At 34.9% G+C, this 27,794-nt stretch overlaps 2 protein-coding genes and 3 non-coding genes across 5 annotated transcripts; all 5 read left to right on the plus strand.

The window, feature by feature from the left end:
• Positions 1–13,064: 13,064 nt before the first annotated feature.
• On the plus strand, positions 13,065–16,503 carry LOC143610872 (protein CHUP1, chloroplastic-like). The gene is made up of 4 exons (XM_077085231.1): positions 13,065–13,603; positions 13,682–13,761; positions 14,509–15,177; positions 15,778–16,503. Exons 1-4 carry the CDS (start codon positions 13,459–13,461, stop codon positions 16,501–16,503), a joined length of 1,620 nt encoding a protein of 539 aa, XP_076941346.1. The 5' UTR covers positions 13,065–13,458.
• Positions 16,504–17,991: 1,488 nt separating this feature from the next.
• LOC143610873 (polyadenylate-binding protein 2-like) lies at positions 17,992–21,012 on the plus strand. The gene is made up of 7 exons (XM_077085232.1): positions 17,992–18,287; positions 18,882–19,194; positions 19,292–19,539; positions 19,619–19,897; positions 19,980–20,215; positions 20,297–20,392; positions 20,808–21,012. The coding sequence occupies exons 1-7, from the start codon at positions 18,071–18,073 to the stop codon at positions 20,952–20,954; spliced, it is 1,536 nt and encodes a 511-aa protein (XP_076941347.1). The 5' UTR covers positions 17,992–18,070; the 3' UTR covers positions 20,955–21,012.
• Positions 21,013–23,538: 2,526 nt separating this feature from the next.
• Positions 23,539–23,631, plus strand: LOC143610880 (small nucleolar RNA snoR27). Its single transcript, XR_013149667.1, has one exon. It is a non-coding gene; the product is annotated as a small nucleolar RNA snoR27 (small nucleolar RNA).
• An 8-nt stretch (positions 23,632–23,639) lies between these two features.
• LOC143610877 (small nucleolar RNA snoR27) lies at positions 23,640–23,728 on the plus strand. The gene has a single exon (XR_013149665.1). It is a non-coding gene; the product is annotated as a small nucleolar RNA snoR27 (small nucleolar RNA).
• Positions 23,729–23,758: 30 nt separating this feature from the next.
• On the plus strand, positions 23,759–23,847 carry LOC143610879 (small nucleolar RNA snoR26). Its single transcript, XR_013149666.1, has one exon. It is a non-coding gene; the product is annotated as a small nucleolar RNA snoR26 (small nucleolar RNA).
• Positions 23,848–27,794: the final 3,947 nt, after the last annotated feature.

Consider the following 27,794-nt stretch of genomic DNA (forward strand, 5'->3'; position numbering starts at 1 on the left):
CTTAAACCTCCTTTTGTAAGCTAACTCTAACCAAAACACTTTAGTGTAAATTAAACTTTAGCCAAGAAAGATTAAGGTTATGAAGTCTTAGCTAAATCTGGTTTATATAACCTTTATAAATGAAGTAATGATCCTTAAAGTTTTATGAGGTTTAAAAATAATCTTCAAGATACTAGAAAATAATTATGCTATAACCTAATGAAGCCATAAAATACTAAACTAAGATACTAGATGAAGCTCTTGAAAAGATTAAAGAATGTGTGAAGAAAACACTAATTTTAAGTTATGAAATTATGTGATAACAAAAGAAGTTTGTTAAATAAACTACTATGGCTTCAAATATTAGCATGTATATTGATTGTATAACTTAGGTTATGATGGAGACAAGTATCTTGGGGTTAATTTTGAAAGGATTTACTTAAAGTATGGAAATAGAGTTTTTACCGTGTGAGCTTATGATAGTAAATAAAAGACCACATTTGATTTGTTCATATCTTATAGATATCAAGAAATGTACATAGTTCATAAAAGAGAGGAATAATCCAAGAGATATTTGATAAAAGTGAATAGTAAGGAATTACAAAGAAAACACAATTACTGTCAAAACCTAACTATAACGATTAAAATGACATGAAATGATAAAAGAAAGGTACGGTCCATGAAATCTTATACAAGGTCCCAAATAATGTAGGATCCAAGTAGACTGTGCACCTTGTTAGCCTTGAGGAATATTCGGAATCGAAAGAACCATGAGGTGAGTTTGTAGCCCCTTTTTCCTCTTATTACTTTTGTTGTTTTCAGGGAAGAAACATGCTTAATATAGTTATAAATTGTTTTACTAAAACATGACTACTATTTGAATGATCTTACTGTACCTGTTTATTGAGGTGAAATGGTTTTACTGAAATATATACTCATACATATATTTAAAGCTTTGTTTGGAATTATGTAAGGCCCCGTTACCGGTGCCCTACTTTGGACGTTGGATTTACTCATAAATACGGTTCTAAATATCAGAGTTAATTAAAACATTCGCGGAATATAAAAAAACTTTCATAAACATTACAATCAAATCCATAACTTTGTCTTTATCGAACATATTGTATTTCAAATAAAAAACATTAATTAAAAACGTCTTAGTTATTCGGATGCCAGACTCTTATTCTTCTGCCATGTGCCCCCCGCTCAAGCCAGCTGTCTCATTCTACTCACCTGCGTGCATACTAAAAGTCAGCTACGCTGAGTGAGTTATAGTTAATCATACCACATAGAACACATTCATAACTACATATTTTCGTACATATTCCATACTTTCATACTTGCATAACCATACCTTACGTTTTAAAGAGCATTACGCCCATAACCTTCGCATATTGTAACACCCTTGGCAAACACAACATTGTGCCACTCTTAGGCTATCCCACATCGGCCGTGGACAAGAGAGATCCTTGGTTCATAAGTAATGTCCTGCCTCTTAACATCACCAACACGTTTTGGGCTTAATTGGCTGTGGAGCACATGAAAACTCCGCGGTTAAGCGTGCTTAAGTGGAAGTAGTACTAGGATGGGTGACCACCTAGGAAGTCTCTACCTGGGCAACCAAAAACAAAGCCGTGAGTTCCCAGATGGGCAACCCATACAAATCGGACAATATTGGTGGCACGAGAGGCCGGGGTGTTACAGGTGGTATCAAAGCCACTCTTGTGCCATTCGGGATGATGGGACATGCCTCATCGAGGACGATAAGTCCAAAGGGGGGTTGTTTGTAACACCCTTGGCAAACACAACATCGTCCCACTCTTAGGCTATCCCACATTGGCTATGGACAAGAGAGATCCTTGGTTCATAAGTATTGTTCTGCCTCTTAACATCACCAACGCGTTTTGGGCTTAGTTGGCTGTGGAGCACATGAAAACTCCACGGTTAAGTGTGCTTAAGTGGAAGTAGTACTAGGATGGGTGACCACCTAGGAAGTCTCTACCTGGGCAACCAAAAACAAAGCTGTGAGTTCCCGGATGGGCAACCCATCGGGGGCAAAGCGGACAATATTTGTGGCACGAGAGGCCGGGTTTTACACATATATTATTAGGGTATGCAACCCTTTAACCTTCGCATATATTATTAGGGTATGCAACCCTTTAACCTTACCTTACCTTACCTTTCATTATCATCTCCATTATCACATTCATACATTTAATATCATACTTATCATAGTCGTACATACTACCTTATTCACATACACATATCATACATACTATACTACACTTGCCTTAACAATACGTGCAATACCCGAAGGTCGTTCACGTACTATCAAACATACATTCATAACTACCACATTCGTCATTAAGACATACACTTACCATTTAAGGTAAGTGTATTAACATTCACATCGAGTATGCACACAGCCCCGAAAACATAACAAGGAAATTGTGCTAGAAACTCACCTGGATCCTGTTTCTTTCTCCGTTAATAGTTAATCATTTCTTTAGTTGAGCCCAGCTAACTGTATATGAGTTACACGTATCAATACTTGTCCTAGATAACTTTTACTTAGATTTTATTCTTAAATCCTAGAAGGTTTGGATTTATGGTTTTCATTTATTTTAAATATTTGTCTTTCCTTGTTAACCTTTCCGCCATGCCCTTACATTTGAACCATCCAGGTAATCCAAGTAATCGGGCATTAATGTAATCGAACCTTGTATTTATAAGCGGACATATATGTAAGCGAACTTAACTTAAGCGAACTTAGAATCTGGAGAATTTCACAATCAGCGATCTTGTATAGTGAAGTTAACAGAAACGAACTTAACAGCAGCGAACTTATACAGCGAACCTAGTATTAAGCAAACCTAGAATTAAGCAAACTTATGTACGCGTGAACTTATATACGGGCGAACTTATCTAGCGAAGTTATCAGCAGCATCGACAGGATTGCTTTTTAACCCATAAACATCTCTGTTTCAACATGTGAACCTTTGATATGATGTTAATCAATCCCGTAAACATTTCCCATGGTCATTTTCGGATAAGACTCGGCTCGAAAACGCATAAAGTTTAGACCTTTAAGCTTAAAATGTTCAATGCAAGCCGGCGTACATAGCCATAGGTTTGTTAAGTTTGTTTCTAACGTCAAGTTTGCTACTTTACATTTTGCCTAGACCCGATTTACTTTATGTTTCAATTTCAAGGCTAACCGTTCATAAAAACGTAAACTTTAAAGGTAAAAGACATACCTTTACGTGTTTCGAGGTTACGGTTTAGCTTGGTTATGAACTTTAGGTCTTGTATCTGCCTTGTATTACGAGGATCTATCAAGAATCGACGCTTGTTTGGCTTGGATCTCACCCTTCTCTCTCGGCCATATATATATGGTGATATGTGTGTGTTTTTGAGTGTGTAGAGATTATGGAATATGGAAATGAAAGTTAGGGTTTTAGGATGGTTTAAGGGGGTATTTATATCCCTTAAAGCCCATGGACCTAAGGCCCATTACTCTTTAATCCTTTTTAATTATCCAAGTCCATCATTCTTCTTTATTTAATACCAATTAATTATTTAGCACACGACAATTTAACGCAACTCTCTTTATTTAATATTAGAATATTTAGGATGTTACAAATTATAAGTATTATATATGTTTTTGGGAAAGAAAACTACTTAAGTAATAGAATTGAAGTTATGTGAAGGATATGCTCAATGTCGGATGTTATGCTTGAAATGAATGACGAATGAATGATTGCATAAGTTAGAATTATCACTTAAGTCCCCTTATCTAACCTTTAACTCCTGTTGATATGAGTTGGTGTCAATTGGGATAGTACTATCGGGGATGTCCACCCCATTCACGGTTGGTAGCGCCAACTACGTATATGTGAATGCTTATTGTTATTTTGGGTTTGTGTACTAACGTTCCGCGATAAAAGGTTAGAGCTAACGGGCCTGGAAATGCGTTGGCGGAGGCAGAGACGAATCGGCTAGGTTTCAAGCTTATGCTAGATTTAAAGAAGTGATTTATTGCATATTAACATGACATATGATGAGCAGAGGATCCATACATAATATGAAATGATACTTTATCGGATTTTGAATCTATATTAATGATGTTTTAAAATGGAATATTGATTAAGTATTTGAAAGCTACGTCATTGGTATTTTAAGTTGAAGTTATAATTATAGACATGGGAATATCAGTATCAAGTATGTTATGAAATGAATTCGTGAACAAAGACATGGGAATGTCGATTCCACTTATGTTATGAAATGAAAGTATGATTATAGACATGTAAATGTCAATATCAAGTATGTTTTTAAATGAATTTGTGAACATGACATGGGAATGTCAATTTCACGTATATATGTTTTGAAATGAAATTATGAATATAGACATGAGAATGTCAATGTCATGTTTTGAAAAGAAATGGTGAACCTTGACATGGAAATGCCAATGTCACTTGTATTTATGAAATGGGCTTGTAAACCATGAATGGTGAAACTGAAGTTATTCTTGGTATAATAACATATACGTTTTTAGAATAATTATGATTGCTAACGTACACATTTTGTTATGAAATTATCTTATGAAAGAATGAAATTAGTTGTATAAAATCTACTTTACATGGAAATGCAAATGTTTTTACTAAAGATATTTTTGTGATAACTTAAACCTGCGAGTTCACCAAATATTTTTAGTTGACGTTTTCAAGCATGTTTTTCAGGATACGCAAATAGACGACTGCTTGCTAGGATTATATGAGGAAGGCTTAGAATTAATACTTAGTCTCTTGGTTGAGCATATTGTAATAGTACTATACTTTGTAAGAATTGTAAGTTTATAATGCACATTTGGCATTCTCTTATAAACAATGTGTTTATGATGAATCAATATATTGTACATTCCGCGTTTCCGCCTTGGCGGGGTGTTACAATAATGTTGATAATCTTATTGTCCTTAATATGTAATCTCCCACCTAAGGAGTTTAACCTTTTATTTTTCCTTTATCTATTTATAGCTCTACCTGTGTATTTTCTTTCAATTTTAATAAGTATGTAATCCTAATATTTATCTTATTTGTGTTTAGTAATAAAATGACAAACATCGCAAAACTTGAATTTCCAGCTCTTAAATGTCACACCCCAACCTACGACGGAAATGTCGAGGCGTGAGCTGATTGCTCGCAGCTCTCAAGGCACTATCATGCAATATTAAAGTGATAATATCTATTATTCCAGTTCAAATAATCCAACAATTTCAAATAACCAAAGTACATAAATCCATAATTAAACAAGTAAAACAAAATCCAAAATTTAATTCTTGTATAATCTTCTCTAGTATGCAACCCTTAGTTTCTTCAAACAAATCTTGATAATCATATCATACGGTGACCTGCATATGCGTTAAAAATACAATAATTTTGTCAACACAATAAGTATAGAAAAGTGCAAATTGTATCAAGTGAGATAAGCAATTCAACCAAATGAGCAAGTATATAAGTTGTCGGTAATCACGATGTCAGATGAACAGGACGATGGCTAAATAAGTTGTCGGTAAGCATGATGCCAGATGAACTAGACGATGGCTACTACGACGGTATAACCAAATAAGCAAGTACTACTACGACGATATAACCAAATAAACAAGTAAGCATATAACACGTTAGGCATAAATTGGTATACACACATGATTAACAGTTGCAATTGAGTATTAAATAATAGTAAAATAGTTAGAACCCATATGTCCCCAAAACAGTAAAAATGAGTTGGGGGGGAGGGGTTGAGATACTCATCTGATAAAGTAGAACAAGTGAAGATGAAACGGTGATAGAAAATAAGGGGTTGAGATACTCATCTGATAAAGTAGAACAAGTGAAGATGAAACGGTGATAGAAAATAAGTTAAATGAGACCGAGCTTCTCGGGATGCGTTGACAAGGTTCCCTAGTTGTTAATGATAATAAAATTAATTATAACGAAATAATAATATGACGGATCTTAGTGTTTCGATGCGATTTGAATTATGCTTGGGATTATAATGTTATTGATCGAACGGTTGAATCTATTGTTAGAATCATTAATCTTATTAGTTAAAAAATCGCCTCCTATTATTCTTGATAAAATATATAATTAAATACTTAAATAATTTTAAACAGTTAAAATATTAGGCATGCTTATAATAATGACATCTAAATAAAAAAATTACTATATATACAAATAAAATAAAATAAAATAATTTGATTGAATATAACTCGAGGTATACTTATAATTATTCGACTAAATAAACTACGAATATATGAATAATTAAACTATTAAGTGTAAATAATTAAATATTATATGTAGTAACATATAAATAAATATTTTGTTTGAATCTTTTAACGACAATCTAATAAATATGTTTATTACATTGATCATATTTTTTGTTTTAAGAATAAATAATACATATATATATACACACACACACGTATCTAATAAATATACGAAGTTTGTAAAAACGCTTAACGACGAGTGAACGTGAACTAAAAGTGTCGGTTAAATAAAATATCATTTACTTTATGTTAAACATTAATTATAATAACCATTTAAAACATTAAAACTCTTTAAAAAAATAAATAACAAAACCACGTCCAGGGGGCTCGAACTTGCGCCCCTAGCCGATTCACTAGGACTGAACAAACACACACCACCAGTTGATCTGTGGTTTTTATTGGTTAAGATATGAAAACAAATATCCAAATACAGAAACTGCAATAACCCATATAAGCTATGAGCCCTAATTCTGCAATTGCTCAAATCGTTTGTTGTTAGATTAATTAGTGTTAGGGTTAATGTTACACTGATTAAGACGATCATATTTCATTAAATAATTACCTCAATTGATGTCGTAACGATGATGAACGACGAGCAAGAACTGACGGCCCAAAATAACGAACGATTCGATCTATGCAACAAATTGTAATGTAATTTAACTTAGGGTTATGATCCGAGATGTCCAAGAGATTGTGTATGCCAGTTTAATTGTGTTATTATGATGTATAAATTGCAATTCAAGAAAACTCTTATGTCGGTTTGATTAATATTGTTAATACGTATCTTATTGATCTAGTTTTCCCAATTCGTTACGTCGGTGTGTCCGTTTAGGCATCAAAGGTGATTCAAAATGATCAATTACATATATAACGCGATGATTAAGGTTCAAGAAAGTAACGGGTTGATCAATACGGTTACGGGTTTGGGTCAAAAACTAGATTTGGGTTTTAAATATGATATTATAATATTTGTTTAATGTTGCATATAGGTCCCTGAAGTTATTATGTGGATACAAAAAGTGTTTAAGTTATAGTTTTGGGTGAAAAATGTATATACATCAAAGTTAAAAGAATATAAATAATATATATATATTTAAGTAATGTTATATTATATTGATAAATTTCCGAAAACGAAAACGGGTCGAATATTAGGTATAAATAAATTAAACAAAAACCCGAGTTGTTACATTAAACGTCATCTCAAATCAATGGGTGTTTTGGAAACGATAACGGAGGGGAAATAATTGTGAAGAACAAGACAAGGCAAAAGCCGATGTCTTCCTCCACAAACACATTGACGAGATGTTACAATTTGAGTATTCAAATTGTGAGGATCCATACGCTTTGTGGGAAGATTTAAAAAGCATATTTGATCATCAAAGGGAAGTTCTACTTCCCACTTCTAGAGATAAATGGAACAATCTCAGGTTCCAAGATTTCAAAAAAAGTAAATGAGTACACCTCTGCTTTGTTCAGAATATGTTCAACACTCCGATTTTGTGGGCAAATTGTTAACGAAGAAGATATGTTGGAGAAAACTTTCTTCACATTTCATGCATCAAATATGAATTTGCAACATCAATATAGGTTTCTAAAATTTAAAAGATATTCTTATCTAAGTTCTTTTCTCCTCGTAGCAGAAAAGAATAACAAGCTTTTAATGAAAAATCATCAATCTCGTCCTACCGGATACTAGCAATCCCATAAACAAATATTGCTACTAATAATAACACTAAAGAAAAAAGATGGGTACGAGGCCGTGGTCGTGGCCATTTTGATAAAAGTTATTATAATGGTCGAAATCGTCCATTCAAAGGTAATAATAATTACCGAGGTAATTTTCATGATCGTGGACATGGTCGTGGTCGTGGTCATGATCGAAATCAAAGAATCACCAATTACCACTCTCCACAAAATAACAATTCCAACCAACTCAATAAATGAAATGAAGTTCGTAGGTCCGAAAACAATGGCACTTCCTATTTTAGATGTGGAAGTGCAAACCACTGGTCAAAGGCTTGTCGCACAGCTCCACGTCTATGTGGACTATACCAAGCCTCTCTCAAAAGAAAAGAGAAAGAAGTGAACCATGTGGATAACTTTGATGATCTCAATGTTGAGTTGAACATTTCAGACTTTGATGTTGAACTCTGAAAGAAATGTTGTTTGACGAAAATAATTATATGCAACAATTAAGTGTGTTTCTTATTATCTTTAGCTATGTATCTTCCTTCATGTACTTAAATAAAGTTCTAATTAAAATATCATAATGTCTTCTCTATACTTATTATTTTTCTTAATATTTTCAAGATCTAAAATGAAAATCAGAGCATAAAATCAAACAAATGAAGAAGATATGTGTATAGCGGATAGTGGAGCCACACATACTATACTTAGATCTAAAAAATATTTTTATGAACTGAAACCAACAAAAGGGATCATTAACACAATATCAGTTCCTACAAATTTGATAGAAAAAGTGAGAAAAGCTAATTTAGCATTACCAAATGGTGCAAAGCTCAAAATAGAAAAATTCTTTATTTTCCCCAAAATCAACAAGAAATTTATTAAGTTTCAAAAACATATACTATAATGGATATGATACTCAGACAATGATTGTTAGTGATGCAAAATATTTGCATATCATAAGCAAAGATCAGATATTAGAGAAACTGTCAATGCTCCATTCTGGTTAACATTATACATATATAAATGTGTCTCAAGCACATATGGCAGTCAAAGAAAATTGTTGTGATTCTGGTATCATAAACTTATGGCATGACAGATTAGGCAATCCAGGATCCACAATGATGAAAATGATCATTAAAATACACATGGGCATACATTGACAGATCAAAAGATCCACAAAATAGATAAAATGCCTCAATGTACATATTGTTCTCTTGGCAAATTAATTACAACGCCTTCGCCAGTAAATGTTGATAAAGAATCACCAATGTTTCTTGAAAGAATTCAAGGTGACATATGTGGACCAGTTCATCCACCATGTTGACCATTTAGATACTTCATGGTCTTAATAGACGCGTCCAGCAGATGGTCTTATGTCTCTTTATTATTGTCTCATAATGTCACTTTTGCAAAATTTCTTGCTCAAATTATCAAATTACGTGCACATTTTTCCGATTATACCATTAAAAGAGTAAGGCTTAATAATGCAGGAGAATTTACATTGCATGCTTTTGATGATTATTGCATGTCTGTGGGGATTGTTGTTGAACACCATGTTTTTCACGTACATACACAAAATGGTTTCGCCGAGTCGTTGATCAAACGCCTACAACTAATAGCTAGACCATTAATAATGAGGACAAAACTCCATGTTTCTATTTGGGGTCATGCGATTATGCATGTTGGATCATTAATTCGTGTGAGACCAAGTGCAAATCATAAATACTCTCCCACGCAACTTGTTTCCGATAATGAGCCAAACATCTCCCACCTTAGAATTTTGGGTGTGTTGTGTATGTTCCTATGGCACCACAACAACGAACAAAAATGGGTCCTCAAAGAAGGTTCGGAATATGTGTTGGATATGAAACGTCTTCCATCATAAGATATCTTGAACCTTAAACATGTGATGTATTTACAGAACGTTTTGTTGATTGCCATTTTAACGAGACAATATTCCCAGCATTAGGGGGAGAAATGAAAATTCAAGAAAGATATATAACATGGTGTGTGCTGTCATTTTTACACCTAGACCCGAGGTTAAAACAAAGTGAGACAGAGGTTCAAAAAATAATACATCTACAAGAAATTGCCAATCAGTTACCTGATGCATTTTCTGATATAAATAGGGTCACTAAATCTCATAAACCAGCTTTTAATGCTCCCCTGTTATGGATGCAATAAACTTTAGATATTTAATCAGCTTATCAGTCTCTAAAAATTTAGAGATGCGTCTTATGGATGTTGTCACAGCTTAATTGTATAGATCACTAGACAGTGACATCTATATGAAAATTCCCGAAGGATTTAAACTCCCTGAAGCATTAAGCTCAAAGCCTAAGGAAATGTATTCCATCAAGTTACAAAGATCCTTGTATGGACTAAAACAATCTGAAATGATGTGGTACAATCTTGAGTGATTATTTGATAAGCAAATGATACACAAATAATCTTATTTGTTCATGTGTCTTCATTAAGAAGACATCAGGATATATGATTATAGCTGTGTATGTTGATGATCTAAATTTAATTGGGACACAAAAATAAATTAATTAAGCAATTTCTCTTTTAAAGAAAGAATTTGAAATGAAAGACCTTGGAAAAACCAAATATTGTTTTGGTTTGAAGAGTGAGCATATGCATAATGATCACTCAATGTTGACAATGATCCATTTCGCCCTTGCGAAGATAATGAAGAGATTCTTGGTCCAGAAGTACCATACCTCAATGCAATTGGAGCACTTATGTATCTTACTAACTGTACAAAACCTGACATTTCTTTTACAGTTAATTTATTGGCAAGATTCAGTTCATCCTCTACTAAAAGACATTGGAATGGCAGTAAACATATTTTTCGGTATTTAAAATGAACTGTTGATTTAGGTTTATTTTATCCTAACGATTCAAAAGAATGATTAGTTGGTTATGCAGATGCAGGTTATTTATCAGATCCTCATAAGGCAAGATCTCAAACCGGGTACATAAGAATGGTGAAACTGCAAATTCATGGCGCTCTTAGAAACAAACACTTGTTGCAACATCCTCAAATCATGTTGAAGTCATTGCGCTACATGAAGCTTCTAGAGAATATGCTTGGTTAAGATCTATGACACAACTCATAGTAACTTCTTGTGGAATAGAGAAAGATGGAAGTCCAACTAGAAATCTATGAAGACAATGCAGGTTGTGTCTCACAGATGAAAGAATGGTATATTAAAAATGATCGAACAAAACATATACCTTCAAGATTCTTTTCATATACTCAAGACCTTACTAAAGATAAACAAGTTGAAATAAGATATGTCCAATCTAGCAACAATTTTCACAAAGGCACTCCCTACAAGGACTTTCAGGAAACATGTTCATGATATTGGCATGCGATATGTACGTACAATGTAATGACATGCAACTTAAGGGGGGGGGGCTATATACTACACTCTTTTTCCCTTAGCTAAAGTTTTTTCCACTGGGTTTTATTTAGCAAGGTTTTTAATGAGGCGGTACTTTAAGGCCCCGAAGTTTGAAAAGTGTCATCCAAGGGGGAGTGTTGTGAAATATCCATGGATTATTGGATGAGCAATTTTCAAAGTCTATGATGAAATTTTACTAACCTAGTTGTCTTCCAAATTAGTGAAGTTTGTCTACCAAATAGTATTGTAGTTGTAGTATAAATACTACCTCCATAGTAATAAGAAAAATGCACTATTTAAAAAAACTCAAGAGTTATATATATTTCTTACTACTTCTCTCTTTATAATTACCTCTAAATTAAGTTACTTTTATAATCGACTATAACAACCTAACAACCACATGTACAATCAAACCCTTTAACTAATAACTAGTACAATCAGACCCTCCAACTATAGAATATTGACATAATAGTCCTTATTCTAATAACTCTTTATTATGTAACAAGCTAATATGCCGATTCAACTGGTGAGCGTCGTAACACGTTGGCATGTTTGAAGGCGGTTAGTCCATAACTAGGCTGCCAACATTCACGCAAAAGTTTTTAAGACGATTTGGTCTGGTTTTTAAATATGTTTGTCTCAACATCAACATCAACGTTCACAAAAAAAAACATGTAGTTTAGAAATAGAAGTATGCAATAGTTGGCCCACTTTTAATCAAAGTCTTCAATAGTTCACAAATATATTCATTTAAAAGTTAGAACTATGGAGCACCTCATAGCTCACCAACTTTTAATCAAAATTCAAACTCAAGACTACATTTTCACAGCAACAATCAAAAAGAAAAGCGTAAAGTGATGATGTGATAGAACTATAGAAGCAATTGAATAAACCTCACGGTACATCAAATTTTTAAACAACAAACAAATTCCAGACAAAACAATTTATAAAACTTTATATACGTATGAGAAGACATCATATCATTAAACCAATAGGTCTTGAATATATGAAATATCTGGTTAACTCTTCTAATAATAATCATTATTATGTTTATTATTATAGGGGAAGGTTCATGTGCATTTTAATATTAATATGAGAACGTAGGAAATAATAATAATTTATAAAAAAATAAGAACGTAAGAAACAATACCAATCTACGTACAATGATTTTTAATAACAAAGAAAAAAACCTAAAAATTACAACAAAATAATCAAAATCAAGAACAACATAAAAACAGCAAATACCAACAAGTACTTATAACAGCAAAAGAAAAAATCTAATAACAACAACAAAATATAAATCAGCAAATACTTATAACGTCTCATAATCGAAAACTAGCAAATACGAACAAAATTTAACAACAAACCCCTATAAAAATAAACCTAATAATAACAACAAATTGATTTCCATTGTTTTCATGTTAAGAATAAAATGTATTACGATCATGTTTCTATTATTATAAACTTTTTAGATATTAGATACATCTCAAAAGAATCCTTACAAATCCAAATGTGAATCACATTATATTATTTCTTTCATTATTTATCCGTCAACAAATAATAAAATGGTCCCAACGAAAGGAAAAAAAAAACTTTTTGATGAAAAAACATTAACATAAAAGAACGTGTTTAATAAAAAAGCAAGACATAAGACAAAAACACTTGACACCTTAATCGAATATACAAAGCTAAAAGGCATCAAAGATTAACACGCAATTATCAAAACCCACAAAACCACTTCAATTCAATTCCATTCAGAATCAATTCTCCACGCGTAACTTACTCCTCTGTTCCTTTCGAACCGACGTCGTTTTCAGGCAAAAAGAATCACGGGTTTCCTTAATCTGTTGGTATTCAGTAGATGCAGAAGAAGAAGAAGACGAAAAATTAAGCTGTGATTTTGCTCTGGTTTGTTCTAAAGATGTAAAATTGATTTGGGTTTCAGTTTGATTTGAATTTGAAGTTGAAACGACGTCGTTTGCGTAAATTAAGGGTTTTTTTTATTATGCTCTGTTTTTTGAAGAATTAAAGGGTTTGAATTTGAATTTGAATTTGAAAATGGGGAGTGGGAAGAAAGACATGAACCCGGTGATATTGAAAATTGGGCTTGCTTTAGCCTTTTCTCTTGGTGGGATGCTTTGTACTTTTATAAACAAAAAGATCAAACCTTCGCATTCTCCGTCTGATCCATCAAATTCTGCAGGTTTGCGTTTGAATTTGAACTTTCTTTGTTTAAAAAGTATGATTATTTTATGTGTTTGATGAATATATGTTTGTGTAGATTGCGATAATGATGGGATTTCATGGAGGAGTTCGAATAGTGAGCATCGTACTTTTGATCCTTTGGCAACTGATAAACATGTAAGATTTTTTTAGATTATTGATTGGTTTTATGTTAATTGCCTCGTCTAGCCGTATCTAATTTACTGATTTTGAGTGTTTGGAGGTGAAGTTAAACTATTTATTGTGATTTGGAGTCAAGATAGATTTTAGTGTTTGGATAAAAGTGATTGCGGTGTGTGTTGAGTGTTCAGATGAAGAAAGTTAATTATTTTAGGGTGATGTAAGCCGTTTTGAGATTTGTTTGTTCGAAACTTATTATTCTTGGTGGATTTGTTATTAAGTTTACTCTTAATTGGAATTAACGTTTGTAATGAGTACCTGAGATTGCTTTGATTCAAAATTACTGGTGTACCCTTAGACTGAAATTAGCCAGTTTCAGTAAGTCCATAATGCTAACACACCCTTTTAAGCAAGAAAATAAAGCTTTAATCTAAGTTTAGCGATGTTTAAACCTGTCATTTAATATTATTCTAAATCATGTATATACTATGTTTATTTGATGAACTTTGAATTAGATCCAAATTTTGGCTTTCGAGGTCAAAAATTTTAATTATCAACCTTAATTGGATATAGTTACATTACATCAACATTTTTGAAGAAAATCTGCAGGATTTTTTTCAATTTGTTTATAAAATATCGGGGGCCATAAGTCATTCACCTTCGATACATGAGTAACGTGACAAATCCCGACATTAATTTTGATCTCAAGAATAATAACTTTGACCCCGCATTTCACAACACTGTTTTGTATGTTTCCTATTGCAGAATCCCTTATCTGTTCAAGATTCTTTTCTTCTGCCGGAATTTAACGACCTCTTGAAAGAATTCGATTCGACCACCACAAAAACAAATCCCGATCTCCCAATATCAGACACAAACTCCCCACCAAAAGTCAACCCAATGGTCAAGACCGACAGCCAAGAGCAGGAAATCAAGAATCTAGAAAACATGGTCAAACTGCTCAAGGAACGTGAGCGGAATCTAGAAGCTCAATTACTCGAATATTATGGTCTTAAAGAACAACAAGCTGCAGTCACTGAGCTTCAAAACCGTCTTAAATTAAACACCATGGAAGCTAAGGTTTTTGCTTTGAAAATCGAGTCGTTAGAGGCGGATAATAAGATATTAGCATCACAAGTGGTGGATTATAACAAAGCTTTAATGGATCTTGAAGCTGCACGCACTAAAATTAATGTTCTTAAGCAGAAACTAAGATCAGAAGCTGCACAGAACAAAGAACGGATTTTGGATCTTGAACAACGGGTTGAAAAGATGCAGGAAGATGAATTAAAACTTTGTAAATTGAAGGATTTGGAAGATGAAGTCTGTGAATTGAGAAAGTCAAACCATGATTTGCAGGTTGAAAAATCTGAGTTGACTCAAAGATTGGAGCGTGTTCAGATTCTTGCTACATCGGTGTTAGAAGATCAAGAAGTAAGATATTCGTTCATTTTTATTTGCATCAGTTTGAACCGACTGCAATTGAAAAATAATAAAAGAATGGTATTAAAAATCAAACTTTTTGTTGATTTTTAGTGTAAATGAGCCGAGTTGGCTCATTTCGAGCTCAAGCTTGAAAGTGTCTAAATCTCTGCTCATTTAGTTATTTCTTTATATACATATATCATTCATTACCTTTGTATATATATATGAATGTAATCTTCTATATATAACCTAATATATATTATTTAGTTTTTTTAATCATAATTGTACGTATAATAACATCAAGATGTAATAATATATTTGTTATATTTATATAATTAATAGGCCTGAGACCCTAGTCAGCTCGATAGGTAAAGCATTGGTTCGAGCTCGTTTAAGCGTGGATCGGTCCGATGGTTTTGATTGTTTCAATTTTTAAATATTTTTAAAATCATTGGTTTTTTCAAACCGTTATCACAAACCCCGGCTTGCTTCAATTTGACTTTGCGATCGGTTTGAACATCAAATTCTCGTTTTCAACTTTTGGTTCTTATACAATTAACTGTTATTATTGTTATTAGTAGTATTTTATTAATATTATTTTTCTTGCAGACGGAAAAGCTTAAAAAAGAGAGTGAGCAGTTAAAAAAACAAAATGAAGAATTAACCAAGGAAATCGAGCAACTTCAAGCCGACAGATGCAGCGACGTGGAAGAACTCGTGTACATGAGATGGGTTAATGCGTGTTTAAGATACGAACTTAGAAACTATCAGCCTGGACCGAGCAAAACAATGGCCCGAGATCTCAGCAAATCATTGAGCCCAAGATCTGAAGAAAAGGCCAAAAAACTAATCCTCAAATACGCTAATCAAGAACCCGATTCCGATCAATGGTCAATGGGTTCCAGTGAACTTGATGAACCTTTTACTGATCATTCATCGTCCCGTAAAACCAATAATAAATTTTTCGGGAAGCTCGTGAAGTTTATAAGAGGAAAAGACAAAAATACCCCCGACCACCACCACCGCCATCACAGCCAGTGTAGTCATAGTAGGAACTCATCATTTGAAGATATGAATTCATATAGTGATTATTATTCGTCTAAATACTCGATGGATTCCCGAATATCGGTTCATAGGCATAGTGATTTTGGAATGCATAACCGGATTGATTCTATTGATGAAGGCGATGACATTAATGATGGTTTTTCGGGTTCTTTTTCATCATCGGATGGTCAAAGATCCGAGCTCATGAAATATGCAGAAGTTTTGAAGGACTCGAATTTGAAACCATCGACCAGATATCGTGGAAGGTCAAAGTCATTTAGTTCGTTTTGACTATGATTGGTTATATGTTCTGTATATGTTAAGTAAGAATGTTATTTATAACTTATTAGAAACCACAAACTCGTTACAGTTCGAGTTTGGATACTGCTTTAAACGGTCAACGATCACTTAGCATCTCGTTTGTATAACTACATAATAGTGTGGGGCCAAGTAATAATATCTAACCTAAATTAAGGGTGTTAAATGTATTGAGTTGGCATGTTGAATTGTTGAGCCTAAACATGAGTTGTATATTTACTTCTACAATAGAAGTTAGCCCTAATGCAGACACGCTTAAAACACAGTAACCTAAACACGCACATTTTAACCCTACAAATATAAAAAGAAGTCAAACACGCGTTGACAGATTTAATCAAGTTGTAAATGTAAATGTATTACACTACTTGAAGATTAGTAATAAATGTGTCAAACATGTTGTAAACGGGTTGGTTTGTCGTTTCGTTTAATCTAATGAGTTGAATAGGTTAACCAAGCACAACTCATTGTAACCTTGTAAAGCATTACACATTGTAATTAAGTGAATTAACTAATGAGTAGTTTATTAAAACATTACACATTGTAATCTTATATTTAAAAAAATAAATCAAACATGTTGGTGTGTTAACAAGTTGTAATCAATTTGTATTTGTATTAATCAAGTTTAAGAGTGGTAATAAATATGTTTGACGTGTTATAAACGGGTCAACGGGTCGTCTTGTTTAATTAGGTGAGTTGAATAGGTTAACCAACCGACAACCCGTTTAGATATACATACCAATCCAAACCCAATTTGTTTAATGACTTACATAAAACAACCAAAAAGGTATTGTTTTGTTGACAGCATTGCCCATTAACCAAATTACTTTATAACTTTTATTTAAAAAATGTTTCTTTAATAATAATAATAATAATAATAATAATAAAATCTATTTTAGTTTTATAATAACCCTGTTGATCCTTAAATTTTTCGCCCTGATTGCGGTGCGTGCATATAATGTATATATGTGTGAACCCTCGGGTGGGCGAAAGTGAAATTGCACTAATTTTGACGTTATTTTACTAATTTCATGAAAATAACGTTAAAAGCAGCGGAAGGTTAATCAGGCATCATGTGGTGGCGTTGATAGCCGAAAGACAAGTGTGCATGCACCAATCGGCGGTGCCCCGATGGTTGAGTGTTATGTGTCGTATGTCCAAGGCTTGATGCAAAACTACTATTGAGCTGGGGTCTCACCGGAAGCAGCCTCTCTATTCCTAAAGGGTAGAGGTAAGACTGTCTACATCTTACCCTTCTCAGACCTACCATAGCTTTGCTATTGATGGGATATACTGAGTACGAGGATGATGATGATAATAAATAAGAGAAAGAAATATGGTAGAGAAAAGGCGGGAAATGGGTTTGTTTAAACAAAAACGGTTAATAACATAACAGACTCAACAAACTCTCTCGCTCTATATACAAATACAATCTTCATACTTGATCCGCCATTGATACACAAACTGAGCTTCAAATCTTCCAATAATAATAATAATAATAATAATCTTTCTCAATTTGCCTTCATCCATCCATCAATCAATCATGCCAATGAATACTGCATCTCCATTACCACCACCGCCTCTGTCAATCCACCGCTCCGCCCTGTACGTCGGTGACCTTGACCCGTACACCACGGAGAACGATCTCCTTCTACTCTTCTCCATGATCGGACCGGTGCGATCTGTTCGTGTTTGCAGAGACCGTCTCTCCTTTAAATCCCTCGGTTATGCTTACGTCAATTTCTTACTTCCTTCTCACGGTAATCAATTATTGCTTTCATTCATTAGGGTTTCATCGTTATTTATTTGTTTAATTGAGCCAATTCGTCAGTGAAGTTATGATTTGACTGATTTAGGGTTTCTTTCATTGTTTGTTTGATTGAATCAATTTCAAGTGATTTAACTGATTTGATTATTGCTTTAATTAATTAGGGTTTTTCGTTATTTGTTTGATTAATTATTATGAATTAACTGATTTGATTGAATCAGTTTTACCCGTGAAGTTATGATTTGTCTGAATTAGGGCTTTTATTAGTGGTTTGTTTGATTGAATCAATATCAAGTGAAATTATGATTTGGGTAATTAGGTTTCTTTTGTTAATTGTTTGATTGAATCAATTTAAGTCTGTGAAATTATGATTTGATTAATCAGTTTTCTTTCGTTAATTGTTTAATTGAATCAATTTCATCTGTGAAATTATGATTTGATTGATTTAGGGATTTTTTATTTGATTGAATCAATTTTAAGTGAAATTATGATTTGGGTAATTAGGTTTCTTTCGTTAATTGTTTGATGGAATCAATTTCGTTTGTGAATTTATGATTTGACTGAAAGTTTGACCTAATTTGAACAGCCGCTGTGGCAATGTCGAGTTTGAATCATACTGAATTGAGGGGAAAACCGATGAGAATCATGTGGTGTCAACGAGATCCGCTAACGAGAAGAACTGGAATGGCGAATTTGTTTGTCAAGAATCTGGATCCATTAGTTACTGATACGAAACTAGAAGAGGTTTTTGGGGAATTTGGGAAGATTCTTTCGTGTAAGATTGCTAAAGATGTTAATGGAAAGAGCAAGGGTTTTGGCTTCGTGCAATTTGAATCAGAAGAGTCCGCTAATAACGCACTCGAAACTCTAGATGGAACTGCTCTCAATGACAAAATCATGTAAGTTTGTTAATTATTCAACCTCATATATTATCAGTTCGTTCATAAATTCGTGATTTATGGTTTAGTAACATTTTAAACATGGTTTTTTGTTTAGATATGTGGCCAAGTTTATGAAGAAAAACGAGAGGAAGGAGCCCAAATTTACAAACGTGTATGTGAAGAATCTTGATTTGGATTTTACTGAGTTTCTGTTGAAAGAGAAGTTTTCTGAATATGGGAATGTTACAAGTGCTGTGATCATGAAGAATGCTGATGGGAAATCAAAAGGTTTCGGGTTTGTCAATTTTGAGACACCGGACAGTGCCAAGAAGGCCATTGAAGCTCTAAACGGTGCAGTAATCGGTAAACACAACATCATAAGTTCATAACTTGTTCATAAGTTTATAGGGTTTTGAGTGATTGAATTTGTGTATGTAAACAGGTTCTAAGGAGTGGTTTGTTGGAAAGGCTATGAAGAAAGCAGAAAGAGAAGGGTTCTTGAAGCTTTCTCGTCAAAATGACAAAATACACTTGTCAAATCTTTTTGTCAAGAATCTTGCTACATCTGTTAATGAAAAGTTTCTTGAAGACGCTTTTGGTGAATTTGGGAAAGTGGTTTTAACCAAAGTTGTTCGTTATAACACTGGGATTAGCAAGGGGTTTGGATTTGTGGGTTTCTCTAATGCAGATGAAGCAAAGAAAGCTTGTGACTCCCTTAATGGTGATTATTCATTAATCTTTAATCCAATTTTTTTTTTTATTTCTGACATAAAATTGATTATGGCTTCATTAAATTCATGTAGGGAAACTTTATCATGGAAAGCACATGAATGTAAGTGTTGCAATGAGTAAAGAAGAATGTGCACAGAAATTACAAGCTCGTTTCGTATCAGCAAAGATTATTGGTCACAACCCGTATTTCAGTCCGTATTATGGTATGCAGTCATATGGTAAAACATCCATCTATGATCCATACTGGCAGCCAAACATTTATAGAAGGGTGCAAGTTTTCCCGAATTTTAAACAAGAGAGTCATCAGGTATGCAAAATTGTAAACCGTTTGTTTCTGTTAGCTGTTTTTTAAGTTTCTATGACTGAAATACACTTAAAATGTGATTAGGAACAGGTTAACTCAGGCTATTACAAGGATCAGAAGCCATTTAAGAACTTTAAAGCATATTTCTCAGAAGGTTCGTTAGCCAAGGAGGCTCACCAGGTGTGTACATAAGTGCCATATTTATGCTATGTAAAAAATTTAGGTTATGAATTAATGTACTATTGTAGTTTTTAAAATATTTTATGAAGTTGGTTGTTCAAGTTTTGCAAAATGGACAAAAAGAACCAATTTTGACCTGGGCAACATGTTGAAAGTTGACCAAAGTCTGTTCCAAATGTATACAAGTGTCAAAATCTTTACTTAAGGATTTAGATTGTTTTTGTAATCTGAATTGACACGTTTGCTTATATAACTTTTTAACATATACCTGCCCGTTTTTAGACTTTCAGCATACACTAAGAAATATATAAGTAATGCATAGCTTGATTTGTGAAACTTGCTTAACACGTGCACTAAAATGGCCCGTTTTAACTGTAACCCAATTTTACCTGTTATCGTTATTGTGTCGTTGCAGAATCTAAGTGGCTTTAAGAGTTCTAGAGTGTTGTGGGGAATGAAAAGGCCAAAAGAACAGGGGTCAAGAAGGGCATGTTTGAAAGTTAAGAATGAAGTTGGAGCAAATGAAGGTGTGTTTGGATTACAAGAGAATTGGAGCTACTGATTTGACAAGTAATGGCAGTCATGGATACAAGTACAGTAGTGATAAATACTTTGTTTGTGTAAAGTCTTTGTAAATGTGTGTGATATACAACTTGTGATGAAAACTCAAAATGTATAGACCATAAGAGGATGGGTCAAAATTTGGCCTGTTGTCTTAATGGGAAATAATAAATGTTTAGTTCTTGTGTGCTTTTTTTGTTTTATGTCTGAAGATTTTACTATGAGTATGCAACATACTTGTACCCTTTTACTGTCACTTAAGGAAAATGTTACATGGAATTCCATGAAAGTACAAATGGAAGTGTAGCATATGCTCTAAAAATATGTACAATCAGATTTTCAATACAAACACAATTTTGAATAAAAGAACTGTGAAAATTATGTGAAGGATTCTATTTAGGGGACAATATGTCCATTCTCATAATCAAGTTCAAAGTTTTATAAGGCAAGGTCCACGACTTTATATAATTTCCGAAATGTTCATGATTTATAAGGCAAGGTCATCCCTTATTTGTTGTCAGACTACTTTATTTCTTGACCACTTAAAACATAACATATGTCACTAATATTCAAATTTGCACCCTACGATAGAGACAACAATATACATGTATAAAAAGAGTTAAGAGAGAGAATGAGGGGTGTCGTTTGTGTATACGAGGGAGGAAGATGAAGCAGATTTTCCGACCATATATAGCATCGTCGGCGCCGGAGTTGCTAAAAAGTGAGAGAGAATAGTAAAGTAAAAGAAGAGAGATGCGGTAAAAGAACAAACATCGAGGAATACAACAATCGGTCGTCCTAAGACCGTCCGTAGACCGTAGTGGGGTGTTTCCCACCTCAAAACTCTCCCAAAACTCTATGACCCCCCCCCCCCCAAGTTTTGGCATGAAGAATTATCCACAAAATGCCTCCCCCGCATCGCTTCCGCCAATCAAATTTTTTTGTCCCATATTTATTTCTTTTATTTATATTAAAAAACTAGAAAATAATTAAAATATAATGATTGTATGAGATTTATCACTACATTTTTTTGCAAAACTCTTCATTGTCGACTAGAATGCCACGTGTCGCACAATGGCCGTATGTGGAGAGTTTTGACTACACATAGTCTAAGATCTAGCAGTTTACTATCGTCTCCAGCAATGCAAGTTCAAAATATGAATAAAAAGGTTGGCTGACATGGGGTCCGACGGGTACAAAATATAAAGTTGGGGCGATGGTGTTTTGGGTGGACGTTGTTGGGATTTTCTTTGTTCTTCGGCATTTCTTAGATGTGGCACCATCGGAAAAAATGGCATAGTTGACTTTATTTAAAAACCGCCGGAACACATGTAGTTCCGACAGATATACGGTGGTAGACCGTCGGGATAACAATAACGTTTGGTTCTGATGGAAACACGGTCGCTGACCGGCAATTCCGACGGGAACATATATAGCTCAACAGCGTCGCCTCCTCGCTCAATCGGATCCGCCATTAACAGGGGCATATGTTGCTTGTTCGTTGGCTGAGAAAAACGTCAGCTGCCGGAAAATAAAAACAGGACAGCCGGTATTATCATGGACAATCCGGGAAGTTTTTTGGGCCATGGACATTTCTTTGATTTGCCACTTAACTAAAGAATGGATAATATGAGGATTTTCCCTTCTATTTATGTTACTAAAAATTAGTAATTTCTCTCTCTTTCTTTGTAATTCTACTTTTAATTATGTTTCATGTAGTAAGAACCTTGAACCAATGGTAATATTGTTTTAATGTAACCTGTAGGCCGTGGGTTGAGTCATGGAAACAACCCTGTGCACTCGGTTTTCCATCATGCATTAGCCAAAAATCAATTAGGGTGTGAATGGGTCAAGTCACTCGTAAACTACTCAAAGTTGACTCATTAAAAGCCCGAATCGAGTCAATGAGATTGATCATGAGTAGGGTTGTTCAAATTGGTCACTGCTCGCTCGGATTATGCACTTTGTGAATGAGCCGAGCACAAATGAGTCAAGCAACTAGGTTCGGTTTGTAAGCGACTTGAGTGCGAGCAAAGCTACGCTCAACCGAATTAATAATATACGCACAATTAATTGTTAAAGTTCTAAAAATCCAAAACCCTGGTTCCATAATCAAATCAATTCTTTTTTTGATAAAAATAAAATTCCAAAAGCCATTAACGACTTCGCAATTCCTGTCCTTAATTCCCAGATTTATATCTTGTTACACAAAGCAATTTTATATGTTATAAACCGATCCGACTTCAAGCATTAGTTTGTAAATTCAAGCCGAGTTCAAGTAGGCCCTCGGTTCCAGTTCGACTTATAAACAACCATAAATAAGCCCAAGCCCGTAGATAATGTATGCAATTATTTATTAATTAAACAACAAAAGCCCAGTTTTGCGGCCCATCTTGTCCTATTAAATCTGTAGAATTAGGGTTCATGATTCATCTATCATTCATCATATACTGCTGTTGCCGCTATAAGTATACAGCTTCTTGTTTCAAATCATTCATTGTATGCTTAACATCCATGTCATGTTGTTTTCACAAATTCTGTAATTATTTTTAGTTTTGAAAGCTTTGCTTAATTTGAATATAAATTGTGGATCGATGATGTATATGAAGAAACTGCGTTATCTATCTGTAAATTCCTCAAAAGGAACTGATGATAAAATAGTCTTCCTGAGATCCAATTCATAAGTAAATGTTTGATGATGGTTTATATATTACTGCGTTATCTATCTGTAAATTCCTAATGAGGAATTGAAGATAATTTATGCTTCCTGAGATTGTTGTTTTAAATAGTGAAATAGTTGAAATTAGAGCATCGATGATGATATACTTGACTTTGTTATCCTTGCACTTTGATTCTTAAATGAAGAAAATCATGGGGAAAGTAACTCTGACCTCTCTAATTCTTCTTCACTTCTTCAACATTTCACATTATTTGAAAACTGTTTATTCTTTGATCAATTGTTTATTTTGTTATCTCATAACTGGATTGTTTTTTATTTTGGTTTAAGCTATAATGTTATTAATTTTAGTCAGAACATTTGTTCAAAGGAGGAAAAATTACTGCAATGCTACAAGTTTAATGTGGAAATGGTGTAACAATCATATATAGTTAAGAGTAGTACTTATGACTTATGAGCTATACAAACAATATCATTAATACAGTTTTTAAGACCTAGAACTTATGACTTATTAGCTTTGGCCGTCTTGTAGAGTATCAATTAGAGAAAATGCATTCTGAAATCTAATGGGAGAAAGTGGTGAATATGTCAACTGTCTATTGTTATTTTTGAGCAAGACGGATGGGGAAATGGAACTAACACTCTGTCTGTTCCCGAACCCGAGTTTCATGTGAAAGGAAATGAAATTAAACATTTTATGTGTTCTTAAGATAAATGAAAAAGAAAAGAAAGTTGCATTTTTACTAGTATATCCTTTATAAAGAGTTAAATAAAAAACATCCAACATACCAAAAAAAATTATGTTTAACCATCTGCATCTTTTAATTTCATTAATGATGTATATTAATAATACAAGTTAAATCTGTTTGCTTTAAAGTGCAATAGTATATTATTTGTTTAATTAGCTTTCATTTTATAATTAATGACATTCTTTTTGAAGGGCTTAGGGGACCCGGGACACTGCGTGAGGGACACCCATCATGCGTGATGGGTTCACCCCATACCGCCGCCGGTCCTTTGTCAAGCTTGAGGAGGGTGTCTTGATTGTCATCACGCAAGTGATGGTTATTTTCCAAGAAAATAGGACCGTTGGGAGAAATTGTTAACTATCCAAAGAACTCCTATCACACACCACCACCACTATCAAATTCCATCAAAATGTGATGGATTTGGGGTTGGTGATGTGGCACCATTTGATTGGGTGGGGTGTGTGATGAGAAATTGCATCACATCCACCACCCCTCCCCCCTTATAAGGCCAAACACCGTGTAATAAACTGAAACCAAACTGTTAGTAATGGTTTGGTTTTATTTTTCAATGGTTCGCTTTTGGTTTTCGATTATCAAAAACTGTTAAAAGTGGACTGAAAACACCTCGCTCGCCGCTACTACGGGAATCGCTTTTGCTTTCTTTTCCTCTGGCTACTAAGATGTTTCAGTTCGCCAGGTTGTCTTTTGACTGCTCATGGATTCAGCAGCAGTTTGAAAGGTTAACCTATTCGGGAATCTCCGGATCTATGCTTATTTTCAACTCCTCGAAGCATTTCGTCGCTTACTACACCCTTCCTCGTCTCTGGGTGCCTAGGTATCCATCGTAAGCCTTTCCTCGTTTGAACCTCGCCCTTCATTTTAAGGCTATGCCATCCTAAGGTGCTGCTAAATGGATGGATCTTATCAACGTCCATGAATGATATAATCATAGATCAAACCGCCGAATCGGAAAATTTGGGTGCTATCATATAGCCTTGTATCGGCTAAGTTCACGAGTTGGAGATAAGCGGACTCGAACCGCTGACATCCGCCGTAGGGTAAACCACCGCCTTTCAGGTCTCCCGATACGCTCTTAAGGCACTTGAACCTGCTTGGATCACATCTAGACAAATAGAAGCAGGTCGACGAGCAATGACACGAAATGCACGTCGCGGTGGAAAAATATGGGTCCGTATATTTCTAGATAAACCAGCTACAGTATGGCCCGCAAAAACACGTATGGGTTCAGGTAAAGGCTCTCCCGAATATTGGGTAGCTGTTGTTAAACCAGGTCGAATCCTTTATGAAATGGGTGGAGTAACAGAAAATATAGCCAAAAGGGCTATTTCAATAGCACCGTCTAAAATGCCTATACGAGCTCAAATCATCATTTCGGGATAAAAAAGAAATAGGCCTTAAAAATAGTGGGTGCAGGTTTCTTTTTTTGAACAAATAATATTTCTTTTTTTCTTCGAACTTTTTAAAGCATGTGGTTTAATTCGATGCAAAGTGAGGAACCTTACCAGGGCTTGACATGCCGCGAATCCTCTTGAAAGAGAGGGGTGCCTTCGGGAACACGGACACAGGTGGTGCATGGCTGTCGTCAGCTCGTGCCGTAAGGTGTTGGGTTAAGTCCCGCAACGAGCGTAACCCTCGTGTTTAGTTGCCATCATTGAGTTTGGAACCCTGAACAGACTGCCGATGATAAGCCGAAGGAAGGTGAGGATGATGTCAAGTCCCTTATTATGTATACTAAAAATACCATTTTGTCTAATATATGAACAGGCTAATATATGAACAAATAACATGCATAGCCTCTTATTTTTTTAGTTATGCTTGTGTCTATTAAAACTAAACCTGAATCTAGGGGTTAGCAAAATTCATTTAGCTGCTGAACTAACAGACTATTCTAACACTCGTATTAGAACTAAAAAGCCAAACGAGAGGTTTTATGTGTTTCAAATATGGCCCGGAGCCCGTAAATGGAAGAGATATTATACAAAACGAGTATGTATGTTTCTTGGAAACTGGAGTCGTGAAAGTAATAAAATCAAACCAGTAACCCGAACCTTGAAAGACGGTCTGGTTAATGTGATTAACGGGGTTGGCGGGTAAATAGCCAAAGTGAAATAAATCACTGAACAATGGAATTATCAATATTAAAAAGAATATGTATATAAATAAAATTCAACTTGCTGCCCATTTCCAAAGTGAAATAAATCACTGAACAATGAAGAGGTAGGTCCCAGCAGAGCCCAGTTGGACCCGCAAGACTCACCTTGAACAGGGACGTCTGCGCAGAAACCAACTGGATCCGCAGGACCAACCATGCTCAGAGACGTGACGTCCTTACGCGCAGTACGCAAGCTGTTCCCGCAGGAAATGCCTCCCAATGGTGAAGGACTCCGCCTGCCCCCGTAGCCTCGGATACAAGCCATTAGGGAAGGCCACCCGCGCAGCAAGGCTACACGCACAAGGCACTTAGCTCTCGATCATTCAGTGTCACCTGAAGGAATGAGCAAAGCCGGGAACAATCCCGCACAGTGGCGGGAGGGGGAATACTCCCGCCCAAATAAGCCAGTCCGTACAATACAGGAAGATCTTCTGTACTGTACCTGACGAGGTATGGGCAAAAGATCTGACTAAAGATACGACAGCTTATTGACAACAGTATGGCGAGCAGCATGCTCCTGCACTGTACGTCACTATTAGCCGCTGCCTACTCACCAACTCTTGTCATACCACGTGCGTAGCCGGCAGTTGGTGGAAAAGGAATAGTATACAGCAGGCCTGGTCGCTATCAGCCGCTACCTACCCACCAACTACAAGCAGGGCATGTGCGTAGGCTACTGTTGGTGGAACAGGAATACTGTTGCAGCCGGCCACACCTCCTTGGAAACCTACCTTCGGCTATAAATACCACAAATGGTATGACCATCTCATCTTATCTTGTATCATCATATTATACCTGATATTTGCTCTAGCAATCTCTTAATATACATTTATATTTAAAGAGCAATCTAGTCTGATTCTCACGCCGGAGGGTGGTCACAAGGAGGAACCCCCCCCCCCCTTCTCAGTGACAAGCTCACGGTGTCTGTTTTGCAGGTTATCAGAAGAACCATCTTCTCTGGGTCTAACCCCTCGTGGGAAACATCTATCTAACCCCCAGGTTACTCATAATCTGTCGTGGGTCCGGTTAGTGTTTCTTCATTGGCGCCATCCGTGCATAAAGCTAGAACATTTTTCTCCAGTTTTTTCAAACTTCTACAAAGATGGTTAGAGAAATTCCGGTAACCACAACCCCAGCTACTGGGGGGAATATCGGCAACACAGTTTTTACAAACACTACCCCGGTTACCCAAGCCGGGGCAAGTGAAGTAAATTTTACGAACACTACCCCAGTTACTCAAGC

The sequence above is a fragment of the Bidens hawaiensis genome, unplaced genomic scaffold (assembly GCF_021521415.1).
Source record: "Bidens hawaiensis isolate Kalapana, Puna unplaced genomic scaffold, B.hawaiensis_p1.1 tig00028591_1, whole genome shotgun sequence".
Classification (NCBI taxonomy): Eukaryota; Viridiplantae; Streptophyta; class Magnoliopsida; order Asterales; family Asteraceae; genus Bidens; species Bidens hawaiensis.